Source organism: Cuculus canorus, chromosome 1 (genome assembly GCF_017976375.1).
Source record: "Cuculus canorus isolate bCucCan1 chromosome 1, bCucCan1.pri, whole genome shotgun sequence".
NCBI lineage: Eukaryota > Metazoa > Chordata > Aves > Cuculiformes > Cuculidae > Cuculus > Cuculus canorus.
The window spans coordinates 183,742,306-183,757,189 of NC_071401.1; the positions used below are offsets into that span (position 1 = coordinate 183,742,306).

Here is a 14,884-nt window from a genome sequence, read left to right on the forward strand (position 1 = left end):
AGTGGCTGAGGGAACAGGGTTGTTAGCCTTGAGAAGAGGGGGCTGAGAGGAGACCATATCAGTGTCTACAGCTCCATGAAAGGCGGTTGTAACAAGTTGGGTGTTGGTCTCTTAACCCAAGTAATAGGTGATAGGACGAGAGGGAATGGCCTCAAGTTGCACCAGGGGAGGTTCACATTGGACATTAGAACAAATTTCTTCATGGAAAGGGTTATTAAGCACTGGCACAGGCTGCCCAGGGAGGTGATTGAGTCGCCATCCCTGGAGATATTTAAAAGGCAGGAAGATGAAGTGCTTAAGGATATGATTTAGTAGTGTACAGGTACAGTTGGGCTCGATGATCTCAAAGGTCTTTTCCAACCTAGTGATTCTATGATTCTATGATTCAGGTTTCCCACATTGGTGGTGCTGACCCACAGGTGATATCTGCTCTGGAGCAAAAGCAGATGTGGCATTAGAGGCTCAGGGCTCTGAAATAGTTCATGCTCGTCACTGCTGCAAAGAATTTTACAGTTCAGCCAAGCGTAACATAAAACTGCATCCTGTAATCGGGGAACAAACTGCTGAGAAGAGTGACTTTATCACTAGATCTCAGGCCTATAAACAACTGGACACATCTTGAATGACATTTGTTTATATCAAAGCATCTGTCTCTTTTCACTGTGGTCTACAGTGCAAAAAATGGTAATGCCTTGTTTGTGTAGCACTTCCTATCTCCAGTGACAAGTGTACTAAAATTAGAAATCGCAGAATAACATAATTTTTAAAGGACATACTGCTGACTACTGCTAGGTTGAAATTCATGAACTCGACAAGAACTAATTTAATGTCCTGAATTGAATTCCTTAAATACTTGTATGTTTCAATCCTAAAGATAAGTATTTTTCACCGAAAGAAAATCTTGTCTGTTAATGGTGTTTCTATTGGAAAAGAACTGTTAGACTAGTCCAGATATTAGAGAACTATTTCCCACATGGAGCATCTTATTTTTATGCCATATGTAAGACATAAGATATCCCTCTTCCTCACTGGCTGCATGAGAGTATCCCTGTAATTCACTCATTTCAGAACTTAATGTCAAGCTTACACTATCTGTGTTTGTTCGGGGTGGCTTTCTTCCATTTTTCATTGCAAGAAGCTCATATCCCAGGTTATTATACAAAGGAAGGATTTTCTTTAGATGCCATTGACCCTAGATATTGTGTGGGAAGACAGTGAATGGCAGACAACCCAAGAGTTCCTTGGGACTCATTGGAGACATCATACACCTTTCCACTTGCTCCTATATGCAAATCTTTCTGCTGGTCCTCCTGGGCTGGATCATGTTGGACTAATAAAGCAATACGGTACTGACAAGATTGCATTCAATCTTCTAGAGGCACAGCAGTCTATAGTACTGTTTAGGATTCCTCTGCATGCTTTCACCTCAGTACACTTCTTATTTTTCTTAAATGCGCTACATAGCAGAATGCAGACCCCTGCACTTACTATGTGCATAGGACCCATGTTCCTTGGAATAGTTAACATGGGACGCACCAAGTCCTCTCTGCTAGGTCACCCACAAAACATTGTGAGGGCACAGTCACAGTCAGCTGGCACTGCTACCACCTCACCAGAGAAGGCCAGCTTTCAGCCAGAGTTTTTCCATGAAGGAATGACCACTGTTTAAAGATCCTCCATTGCCACCCTGAGCTTGTGAACCTCTGCCATATCAGTCCAAAATGAAAGCAGGAAAAACAGAGAGGCATGAAAAGTGGAATTTCTGGTCAGACATCCCTGATATAAAGAGAATTCTTATATTATGCCAGAAATACTTCCCAGATTGTCATGATAAGTTACCAGTTTCTTTTTGTAAAAAACAATTAATATGTATTATACTGCTGAGGAATGCCCTATCTTACCACTGTCTTTGCATTGTGTTTGCTGTAGATTGATGACTCTATTCTCCAGTACTTTGAAAGCCGTAGGCGAAGAGCAGTTTTGTACGCACCCCCTGCCCACCATGACACGGACCGTCAGCTCTGTCAGCGCATCCTGGCAAAACATGGATATACAGTCACAGTCCTTGAAACCAAGAAGCTGAAAGAAGATCCCAAGCATGAGGGCCCTTATCACAGTAAGAATAACGGGACTTAGCTAATTAATTGGTTACTAAATGTTTGCTATTGATGCAGCATTCTTTCACAGTGGTAAAGCTCTCAGTGCTAGTAAGGATGGAAGCTAAATTCTAATCCTTCTCAGTTATGCAGCTAGTTTTCCAAAATTAGATGATTCTTCAATTAGATATACCCTTCTGTAAAAAAAATAAATCAGCAGAGTGATTCATCTTAGTATTGACAACCAACTCAGATCAATTTGGTTCCTGATGGCTTCTCATACACACTTCCCCAATATAACAATAGAGTGATTTTCAGGAGAACATTTAATAGCAAAACAAGTACCTGCTACATTTGGTTCTTTCTCATTTTGTCTCTTAAAGAAAAGTGGTATGCATGAAGGTACACTTTTTCAATCAAAACAATGTTTTGATTGTTCTGTAAGCTTGTTAAAGAACGCCACGCAGAAGAAGTACATTTTTCACTCACTGCAGAAACTGGGCTAAGTTACTCTTGGTTCTTAGGTTTTAATGAAATTTGATCCACAGTTAAAGGAGGATACTGCAGAAGCTTGATCTCTTACACAAGAGACTGCAACTTTGTGGTGCCTGATAAAGAAACTTTGGGCACCAATGACATATATGCTGGCCGTGTTTAAGGGCTCTTAGACACCTTAGAGGTATGAACTGAAATTGTGATCTCAATTTGGCCTTCTGTTGGAAGTAAATTTTAGAACTGGAAGGCTTTGAAAAAAATATGCAGGCCACCATTCTGTCAGTAGAAGAATGGTGCAGTTGGTTTTTTTCTCATGCTAAGGGTAGTGCTACTTGCAGTACATTCCTGGTTTCTTTAAGAATCTTTCTTGAAAATGAGGTACATGCAGTTTTCTTGGCAGACTGTTCCAAGAGATACTAAATTGTCTTTACCTTCCTCTTTTATTTTAATCTGGTTTCACAGGCACCTTTCAGCCACTCCTTGCCTTAATTACTTTCCATCTCAGAGTGACAAGACACAGCATCTCTGCAGACTTCACTGAAGTCAGATGAGTTGCAGAGAAAAGATAGAATATCTGGTGGCCTTGTGTACCATCTCTGTGAAATACTTTTGTTTCAAATGGCTGAGGAAGTGGGCATGCCACAGTCAGTTAGGAACTAGGAAAAAAATCACTGTGCTTTATTTTGCTACAGTGATCAGTTCAGGTTTGGGTTCTCCAGTACGGGATTTTACCCTGCAAACACTGCCTCTCCAGAAATCAGCTTAACTGTGGGTATTTATGTTTTAATAGCTAGAACCAGCACTTCCTGTAGTATTTTTCCAGTACTAAAAGAAATTTTATAAGGTTTTAGGTATTTTCCAGAAACATCCTACAGCTTCCAACAGATGTTGGAGTATGTAAAAAAAGTCAAATGCTTGCCAATTTAAGGTAACTAGTACGACTCTACTAATTCCTTTTCATGGCAACATAAATCTGCCTTTAACTGTTCCTTGTGTTATGTAAGTGCCTAGCTTTAAAGTTGTATTTTAAAAACAAGAAGTAAAAGACCATGTCTGCATACCAAAGCAATGATCTTTTATTAGAACTAAACAAGTTACGTTTAAAGTTATTTTTCTTTGCCAGTAGATGATGGAGTTTACTGTTCTGGATGGGATAGTGCTCCTTATTTTGGAGAAGGATATTTTGAGCTGTGCTTTGTCATAATATTTTCCTAATGTCAGTGTTATAAATTATTAAAAAATATGTTCCTTGAAGCCTCTATTAAAAAGATATAGATAATGGACTGAGAAACACAGAACATGAATGTTGTGAAAAATCTATAAAAAGAGTCATTCCTTCCTACTTGATATTACTTAGCAGGTCTATCCATTGCTTTTATTTTTGTGGTTTGTCTTATTCAAGTATCTTTCAAAGTTCGCTTTAAATTTGAAAGGATTTTTTGTTTAGAATGGCTGAAAGCCAGGAGTCTAGCCAAAGTCTTATATGGAAAAAAATTCACAACAAAACATTCCTAACTTTTTTGTGCTGGCCCACTATTAATTTTGGGACTGGTTCTGCTCCTGTTTGAAACACAAATGTGACAGGTTTGCACACTGATCTTCCAGAGAGATCCTTCACACCTGCAGTACTGTGTTGAGTTCGCTGCTGTCAGAGAGAAACATCAGGTGAATAGTTTTCTTCAGTGGAAATTTTTCACTTCTTACAGACAAAGCAAAACATTTTGAGTTTTGGTAACTGGAAAATAGTTGGCTAGAAAGGAAAAGGATACATTTTTTTCAGGCAAAGGGTCTGTGGTTTATGGGTTTCCTATGAAAAATCTGTACACGTGCTTTCTGCAGTAAAATATACATTTTTCAAACCCCTAATTTTTCACTGGAAAATAGCTCTGTCAGTAAATTCTCAGGCAGCTTTGGTTGAACAATAAGTATCTGTGCTTTCACCATTCCTCAGCAATTGAACCCACATGGAGGGAAAATCTCATGGACTGATGATAGCTATGCTCTGAGCAATTTGAGCCTTCCTTTTGTGACAGCCCTAAATGAGCCAGTTTTTCTGTAAGGTTTCACACATCTCTTTGTCGGCTGCTAGGATGGAGATAGAGCGGCCATACTGTGTTAGTAGCAGATGATGGGATAGCCAGGTTTTGCAGAGAGCTAGGATTGCCACCTTGTGCATACAGCTGCTGCTGGTGGGAAGGGACAACTCTCCACCAGGATAACTCTCCATGGGCGCAGCTGTGCTTGGGAGGCATTAGAGTTAGGGTTACGATTTGGCTTAAAATGAGGCTTAGGGTCAGATTTGGGCTTAGAATTGTCCCTGTGAGAAGCTGTGCCTGCCTGCAGAAAGTTGTCCCCACAGAGAATTGACTGCAGAGAGTCAGCTGTGGAGAGTTGTTGTAGACCCACTGTTGGGGTAGATCCATTTAAGCGTGCTCAGTGTCTGCAGCATCTGTGGTAAGTCCATTGTGAAGCAAGCAGTTCGAATGAAGTTAGATCACAGCTGATGAGAAAGATATCAGGTTGTATTGACCAGCACATCCATAAATGGTACACTTGTTTTGTTTGCTAGCTAGGCAGAAGGTGTGATTTGGGGTGGTATTCCTTCCTTCCTTCCTTCCTTCCTTCCTTCCTTCCTTCCTTCCTTCCTTCCTTCCTTCCTTCCTTCCTTCCTTCCTTCCTTCCTTCCTTCCTTCCTTCCTTCCTTCCTTCCTTCCTTCCCTGTATTTTTTTTTAAATGTGAGAATCTGCTCTCAGAGACATGGCCTTTGGGACATGTCCTGCCTTTGCCGCAGTCTTGGAGCGGTTTTGAAAGAGGTGTCATACAGCCTCACAGGAAATAATACAAAGATCAGAAGGAGAGAGAAAGCCGCACACCTCCAGGCTTTCTCCTGGGAGGTTTTCTGGGCTGAGCCACACAAGCCGCAGGCTTTTCTTCCCTTGGCCTACCACAGAGCTGTGCTGCTCTGTCAGAGGTGAGTGGGATGAGCTGCCTAGCTTCAGAGCACCTTTATGTGCTCCCAGACTGGCAAACACCGGAGAAGAACTTGCCAAATGTTTTCCAGAACCTTCTGTCTTCTTCCCTGTCCTTCCAGTCTGAGAAGCTCTCACCTCTGTGGCCACAGCAAAGATTAACAGGATCTGTGGATCCCTATGGCTCTGTGTGATGCCCTGCCAACATTTTCACAATATTTTCTAACAAGAAAGCTTTATTTTAGAAATTTATTCAACTAAAACACATTTCTGAACTCCAAAAGTAACATTCCCTACTTACTGTCTGCTGCCTGAAACTTTTCTGAATTCCACGCTCCCCCCATATAACATCTTCTAAGATAATAAACTACTTGTATTTTCCTTTCTGGTTCCATCAGTTTTTCTGTCCTTTGCTCAATGTGCCTGACTCACTAGTCGGTGCTGACCCTCCCTTCATGGGTATTTCCTTAATTTCTCAATTATTCAACTTTACTAATAGTTACGCAAATCTCAGAAAACTGCAGGCTCTGAAAAATATGTGCATGTCAGTTTGGACGTGGTATAAAGCACATCTATTCAGGTCTGCTGGCAAACTGTGTGTAGTATAACATGGTATGTTCCCTGCTTCCTTGGAATGTTAATTTTAGTAATTTGGTGGAAGTCGCAATTGCAATTGGTTGCTTTAAAAAAAAAAAATCATAAACCACTTTCATAGTATTGATTTTATATGAGCATTTCATTTTGTACTTTTAGAATAATACAATTAAATATTTAAACTTTACTATGATTTCTGTTTGCAATTTGAGTGACATACACTGAAGATGAAATTTTAGCCATGGCATTGGAAAGATTGTTACAGTACATACCAAATAGATTTGGAGGTTTGTTTTTTTTTGTGATTTATTATTCCATAAGAGAAGTATTGAACCCATTTTAGCTTTGGTCAATATTTACCTCTTGGGTCAATAAACCTTAATATTTATTTCCACTGAAATCAATATTAGCTTCATGTCCTATTCATTCACCTGAGATTGTTAAGTGGACGTCATATACTATATATTCCTAAATTTAAGTATGTTACAAAGATTATTAGATCTGAAGTTATTTACTGTTTGCTGACTTTATCCATATGCATTAAATTCTGTTCTGTTTTCTGCCATTTTAAAAGTGTGCTGTGTTTAAGCTTGGCTATGGAAATTAATCCCTAATGGCAGCAACTAACTACGAGGACGATCTGGCTGTTTGCGCGTGTGGGAGTGGTGCTTGGGTGGAGCTGCTCCAAGAACACAAAGGGATGAGTGAGACAACAGACCCGTGGGAGCAAATCCGAGCAAATCTTGGCCCTCCTCTTTAAGTGCGAGGGTCAAGAGGTCAGTCTGGCATTTAAGTGGTATCTCATGGCATTACTTAGGTATTATAGTAAGAAGTGAACAACCTCTCATTGTTAAAGAGGGTTTATATTCAGACATAACCAATTTTGATGTAAAATGCTAATCGGAGAATTGTATTGATATGGCAGATGTGGCTTGTGCTGCCTCCCTTTTTGGCTCTCTGTAGAGCACTATGTTGCTTCCTTGTGCTCAGCAGTCACTTGCTGTGAAAGTTGCTGTTCAGGGAAAGTCAGGAAGTGTGAGCACGCACTGGTGTTCAGCAGACGTGGAGTGATGCTAGCTGCAGGTTTCTGTCTCTCACTGGGTGGTGCATGGCTGAAGAAGCAGTTGGGGACAGATGAAAGAAAATTCTGCTTTGATTCTCCCCAAAAGCAATTTTCTATGTCAGTCAGTCATTTTTTCATCTTGATTTGTTGTGTATTCTTTGGAAAAATTGCTCTTTAAAGAAAATCAGCGTTTTCAATGGGAAGAAAATGTCTGTGTCTATTCACTTCTATTCACAGTAGGACTATGAGTCAAAGAAATGTTGCCACATCAGAGTTAGAGACAGAGAAACTAATATAAAAAAACATACAAATCACTGTCAGAGTTAGGATGAAACGCATGCTCCTTGCTGTGCATTTTTATGTTATTCCTTTAACATATCACCTCTAGTACTCCTCAGTAGTCATGTTTTTGACCAGAGGCCAAATCAGTGAAAGAATCAGCTTAATTGCTGACATGTGGCCAGCAGCAAGGTAGGGACTTGAAGGAGTGCTACTTCCTAAGTACAGCCAGTATTGGTTTTCTGGGGGTTCCTAATTAGTCCAGAGAATAAACTACAGCCATGGGTTTCTGAGGGCCCCGGGGGCATGTCTAGTGACTGTCAGACATTCACCTTTAAATTTCCAACACTACATCAGCAGAAGCAGTGAGAATTCTAGAAGGAGACAGAGACGGGAGGACATGACAATGCTCTTTCTTCAATGAGACTGAAGGCTGGTATGACTGAGGGAACAGAGGTACTTGTTAGCATAAAACATGAGAAATATTTCTAACAAGGAAAAATTAACAATCTGTTCTTCATGACCATGGTAAATAGGAAATTAAGTACTACAACAACAATAACAAAATTAGATATTAAGAAAGCTATTTTGGGGGTTAACGTTGGTGAAATAATTAAATGGATTCCCTGGAACTGTGAAGCACCTTATTTTAGAGGTCTTGAAATATAACGCAAAGGGATTTTATTTGGTGTAGTTTGTCATCTTGTGGGATAACAAAATGTACTCACAGAATTCTTGAAGCTTATGAGTAACCTTGAGAAAAAGAGGCAGATAAGAAGCTCAATAGGGAAACCATAGCGATTTCTAAAGCAGATGAAGAGATTTCAGCTATTAGTCAGCTGTGGTGACTAAAGGTTTTAACTGAGGAACAAGCAACGTATAGCTCACAGCATCTTCTTCAAATGCAATATATTCTTGAATAAACCAAATCTATGAGAATATGTTCTTGACAGGAGGGGAGAAAGAAGAAGGGAGCACAAAATCGGTGGTGCTTAGAGTAGCCAGCTAAAGTTTGAGAAGGTAGAAAACAAATAACATACTTTGAAATAGCGATGGTATTCATGGGACAGCATGTAAAAATGAGTACTAAGAGAAATAAATCTCCTCCCTTAGCAAGTGTTTTTTTATAGTGTTTGAAAGACATTAACAAGAGTAGGTAGCGGAGTTTTATAGCTTTATTTTTCTTTCATTTTTTTATTTTTAATTTTTTTCAGAGCACAGTTAGGGTACCCTGCTTGCTGTTTGTTACAGCCTGAGACGAGTTTCCATTAAGTCTAACTAACTTTAGCAAACAATTATAAAGAGTACAAGCCTCAAGGAAAATTACTAGTGTGTTCTGTAAACATCTGGTTGCCATTTTCAATTACAAGGACCAACCCACTGAAGGAAGTAGTTTAGTTTTTTTGGAACAGAAATGGGACACTGGGGTTTTTGTTCTTTTTCATAGTGGAGAGTAAAGGAAATGTCAGGAATAGAGAGGTCACTAGATGCTCAGCTTTTATAAATACAAAAGTCTCTGAGAAAATTAAAGTAAATTGAAATCAGGTCCTGGAAGTGTAAACAACCCTGTGGAGATAAGGTTAAATAAGCAGGACTGGAGATCCTAGCATGCCAGCAAAAGCACAAGATGATTTTATCATAAGTAAGTAATTTAAAATATTGTGCAAAATAATAATGGTGAGGTCAGCCACAACAGTATTTTGTGCATAACCATGCAAATATTCCTATAACTTCAAATCCAGCAGATATAACTTCTCTTCCAAAAATCATTTTGGCTAACTGTTGGTACAAATACATAGCTGACAATATAGAGAACTGGTTGGTTTCCTAATGCAAAATATATGTCATGTGAAAAAAGCTTTGACAAGTACAACATACATTTCTTTTTGCTTGTTGTGAAATAAGGAACTTCCCAAACAAGCTAAATAGGTAGAAATGTGATCCTCAGAATATACTGAGTTACAGGCGTGCTTAAAGTTCATTAAATTTGTTCTGCTTCTTTAAAATGAAGTTCATATATTTTAGGAGTAAAATGCACACCGGAAACATATGCTGTTTCAGGCACTTTTTAATTCTGCTTTCAGCAATTAAGTCTGCCTGTTTGCCAACTAGTCAAAAGTGGATGTGTAATCTCATGCCACAAACATCAGTGGTTTCAGTACAAGACAGATCAGTTTCTGATGAACCCAAATAAAGACCATTCTCTAATGTGATGTTGTGGTTTCTTGTTAGAAAACCTAAATGTATCCTATGTTTTTCTGAACACTGTGTATTGTCCTTCCTAATTATTAGCAGAACATATTCAAGTTTTCTTGCAGAAGAGCATGTAAACTCATTCTTTGTATCACTAAAATAAGCCCTCCCCAAAACTGTACTAAAATCTCTGTTTTAAATGCACTCTTTCCCTTGAGAAAAGGAAATACTTTATTTGATCATAACAAAAGCATAAGGATGTTGCACTTTGTCAAGTTAAAAACAAAATACAGCATTTAGTCATAAAGTTACCGGACATAACATACCTTTCTTCCAATGTTCTTTTTAGTCATATAAACAGAACATACAGACCAGTGGAATACCAGAGTGGTATTTATTGGGCTGACTTAGAACTTATAATAATTAAAATATTACACAGTGATTACATAGTGAGCTAAAATTAAACCTTTGCTGGAATAAATTGTGTCATGCTAATAGAATCTGAAAAACACCAGTGTCCAGGCAGATGCACATGATGGCCAAAGGAAAGCAACAATGTGCGAGTCCACTGAAATTAAATAACCACAGGAGATTAGGGCATAATTATACAAGCTTTATAATATTCTAATAACGTGCAGATCCTGTAAAAGAGTTTGAGGAAATATTTTGTAGATTTAGCCAATGGGGCAAGAAGATAAAAGCAGATAATTGTTTAGAGAAGTATGAATCCTGGCTCTGACAGGGTTCAAGCAGAAACTCTGGTTTATAAATATATACGTCTGTTCCTAAATGTCAGATGATTGTCTTCTAATACTGGTGCTGGGAGAATGATGGTAAGCCTAGCCAGAAGCCTGCAGCAGTTCCACCAGAGCACTCTGTCTAGGGGATTGTTGCATTAGTATTGCCTGGTGTTTTGGCTACTGGAAGCTGTATATCTGTTCTGATGCATTTGCTGGCTCAGAGCCCTGGTCAGCTGTGAGAAGTGTGATGTCTTTCATCGCTATGCTCCCATTTTAGGTAAAGGCATTATATACCACTGAAATCAAACTTGTTTTTGTTGGGGTTTTTTTTGGTTTTGTTGTTTTGGGTTTTTTTTACTTTAATTACCATGACTTTTATTGATTCAGATTGCAAAAACCTAGTACGCTGTGTGAGCCTTCGGTGTAATTTGCAGCCAGTCCACTCTTTCCTATGTTCACATTCCAGCTTTATCCAGCTGCATCCACCTTCAGCTGACAGCTCTTTTGAATGCTGCATCCCAAAAATGCCCCAGACCTCAAAAGCGCAGCAGCCACCCACAGGTTGGCACATGTTTCTGAAAATTTCACGCACCATATTGTTGTTACACTGGCTTATTTTACATCAAACTGGAACCTTTCCTTCAACGAGGGGAGCAATTATTCTACCCTTCTGATGTTCATTATAAAACCTCAAAGTTCATTTTTCAATGTAGTATTGAATATTTTTTTATTTGGCTGCTGAAATTGTGCATTTGGAGGTAATCCTAATTTGCAGACGCTGAAGAGAATGGAAGGTTCTGTCATGTACTCGGATATCAAAACTAACTATCCATCAGTTTCGAGCTGCTCATGAGAGCTTTCAGATTTCTGAGAAAGAATACTTTGTACAGAATACTAATGCTGAAAGTGGCACCACCTCTTTCATTAGGAAAAGAAAAAACAAGTGTAATTAATTTCTGTCAATTTTGACAAGCATGTTTGCTTACAAAGCAATGTCCACTTTTAAGAACAGGAGGACAGAATGGATTTGGATTAAACAATAACAAAGGAAGAGGATTTGAAATGAAGATGAGCAACCTTAACTTTTAGCAAGATTAAAAATATATGTAGTCTGAATATATTCCCTCAGGCGTACCTCACATAAGTAAATTATAGTCAGACTTTGATAGAGGGAAGGACAGAAGAGCTGAGTGGTATGCATTTTGGAAAGTTTGAAACAAATGATTCAAGGCATAAACTGTTTCTATAACAGGCTCATAATTGTAATGACTTTGTTTCTGACATTTGTGGGAATGCTTTCCAAAATAAATATTTAGCTATAAAAAGGAGTTTCATTTTTAATTTATAGCAACTACTAAAAGTGTATATTTTACACAGACTATACTGAGATTTTTTTCTGCGTTGTGTAAATGCAAGATGAATCTGGCAGAACCGCAGTTAGTTTAGATCTGACAGAATACAGCTCTATTGATCAGTTTTTTTGAAAAGGAGCTTTTAGTGTGAAATGGTAAAATAAGACAAAAACATTTTTTTTCTTTACTTGGAAGAAAACCACTGTTTGCTACAATTCATTATTTATCTTTTTTTCTTACAAGAGACAAAATAAAAACCTAGCAATATTTGGAGTACTTTGTTAAACATTTAATGATAAGAACAAGACTTACTGATTCTGGACATGATCAAGAAATGTTTGTCTGTGTAAATGGGAACTAGGCATATAAAGATATGTTTTTTCCATCTGGATTCATCAAATCTGTCTCAAAAAAAAATAAAGAAGAAAAGCCCTCACTCCAGTTTTCACAACCACAGTGAGGCTAACTTTCTAGAAGTCAGTCCTCAATGAAAAGTGATTGAGGTAGTTTTCTGTGAAGTGTAGGCTGAAGAAAAGGTCCTTAAATATGTAGAGTTTGGTACATGTTAACTCCATTTTCTCTTGGAATGAAGTGAAAGATTTAGAAAAAAATGTTAAAGGTTCATTGGAGAAAGCTCTAAAAATAGAAAGCAAAAAGTATCCAAGAAAAGACTAACACAGAAGGTAACCGTAGACCAGTTAGGTTGCCCTCTTTATGACAGGATGATTTGTGAGTTAGGAGAAAACAGCAGGTTATTTTCTTCTCTACCCAGCATGATGACACATCTGATTTACATCCCAGACATCACCATACACATTTTTTGCAGATCTAACAGTGTGTGGGGTTCTGCTGACCTTCAAAAGTGAGAGTTCTGCCCTATGTTTCTTTAAAATGTTTGGAGAGATAATTTCAATGTCTACTATGGAGTCCATGTTCCATGGATGCTCTGCGTCGTAGTTATGATGATGTCTGTATCACCAACTTACACTACCCCTTGGCATGACAGGTGAGTAGAGTTGAAAGGCAGTGTAGGGTTCTGCAGAGAAAACAGTATCTGTAGAGTACAGTTGGAAATCTCCCTTATGTTAGCCATGACTGAATTATTTCAGTACTGTCTTCTGTGGTTTTGTCTAAATCATAAATAAAATGCATCAGTTCCCTAGTCCGGAGGAGAATTGATGCAGTATAGCTCGTATTCATGCATCTAAAGTCTTTTCTCCTGACTGAGGGTGGCCTGTTTTTCAGTGAGTTTTAGGAACTGTCACTGGCTTTAGCTGTCTCCTGGGGCATTGCCTGGCCACCCAGGGAGAAGAAAACAAACACAGCGGATGATCGCAAGCCAGTGGTTGAGCCTGTGTCCTGACACTGTTTAGTTTATCCATTGCCTCTATTCTCAAACTTCTCTTTTTAGTAGTCTGATTTTTTTTCTGCCACTTGGGTATTAATGAATCTGACACATTAATCAGTGTTGTCACAGGATGCCATTTGGACTCTAAAATATGAATCTTTGCAAAAGTGATCAAATACCATACTTTTAACACTGTAATTGTAATCCTAATTCGTTGTAATCAGAATGAGATAGGACATTAAGACAAATAAACCCACCTACTCCTTAGCTGTTTATCCTGAGGCCCCTCTATATTCACAGAAGGGAAGAGGCAGTTTTCTCAGCTCTAGCACAGGTTCTGCACTCTAAAGCCAGTGATGAATTCTTATTAGTGCCATCATTCAGAGGGCTTCTCAGCTCAGGTTCCTCATGTTTTCAGTCCTATTGAAAAGAGTTGGAGTGGTAGAAAGTTTGGGGTGAAGGGCAGCATGGAAAGTTTGGTTTCCTTGGGCAAAACTCCTCACTAGGCACTGCTTTCCCAATGAATTGCCCATTGAATCCTTTTTTCCAGCCTCTGCTTCCTTTCATTTGTTGCATGTGCCTCTCCAAACACCTGGACTGTTCCTTGTAAGAGTATCAGGACCAGCAGCCTTGGTCGTAGTCTTGTGGAGAATACCCCTCTGTACCTCTCACTTTTGTTGTAGCTCCTGTGAACACACTCATCCAAGTTAGGGGCTGCCAGTTCCAGCAGCCCAACAGAGGTGAGGCTGGCACAAGCTCCTGGGTTCAGCCAGCAGAGAGGCTGAACATGTTCTCCCAGCTGGCACGTGCACTTACCCATACACCCCACACAAACCCGCCCATGTTCAGCTGCACAAATGAACACACTCATTGCTTATACAAATGTAACAGCACCTACTGCCCCATCTGCTCTCCAGCACTCACACACACACTGGCACACCCTCTCCAGCTGCTGTTGCCATAGACACATGGACCTCCGAGCCCTGGTCTCACTTAGGGCGACAGACATGCACACACACATGACAGACAACATGTTTACAGGCTTGCTCCTCTCCAAACTACCTTGATGCCTCCTTTTCGCCACCTTTGGTTCCTGCATTAAAGAGCCTGTAATAAGCGATTGGGGAATGTTCTTATCTTGCATGTAGTAACAGATCCCAAAACCTTAGGCAATACACTTCTCCCTTCCCTGCAGATCCACAACGCGCTTTGGGACTCCCATTCACTCTTCATGATGGTACTGGGACTGAGTCTTCCCTGGGGCAGCTGGAGACGACCAGAGCAGGGGTTTGTGTCTCTCTGACAGAGTTACTGAGGTTCCCTCACTCAGTGTTGTGTGTCTGTTCTTCTTTATTTGTGTGTACACGTGCATGTGAGTGCCAATCTTTCTCCTGCAGTGTCCCTGGGAGCAGCTGGAGAAGGGTGTTATTTGGGATCCTTCACCTGCTGCGGTTCCTCCGGGCACTGTTAGGCATGTCTGTAGGTGACCTTTTATCACAGAACCAGCAATCAGCACTCCTAAATTCTGCTTATTCAGCAACAAAGATATGGGTCTGAAAACTGTAACCCATGTTCCTCTGAGTTTCCCCCAGTAAAATAATAGAGCTTCAGGACTAACTGAGCTTCCTTCCCCATCCTGTGCACACCCACCTCTCCACCCTCACAAAAACAACTGGATTTTTACTGAAAGTTTCGGCAATAGAATTTTTGAGTTCTGGTGATTTTACATCACCATCTGGCTCTGACAGATTTTC

The 14,884-nt window shown here is 39.6% G+C and overlaps 1 protein-coding gene across 3 annotated transcripts in view; it reads left to right on the top strand.

The window, feature by feature from the left end:
- The window catches only part of CPED1 (cadherin like and PC-esterase domain containing 1), a 145,994-nt gene that overhangs the window by 10,960 nt on the left and 120,150 nt on the right, over positions 1-14,884 (top strand). For all 3 annotated transcript variants that reach the window (XR_008449232.1, XM_054063250.1, XM_009563579.2), the window contains one exon: positions 1,930-2,116. Coding sequence is in view for 2 of the 3 variants with exons in the window: in XM_054063250.1 (XP_053919225.1) it covers positions 1,930-2,116 (187 nt within the window). In the remaining variant the exon portion in view is untranslated. The remainder of the gene's footprint in view (positions 1-1,929; positions 2,117-14,884) is intronic.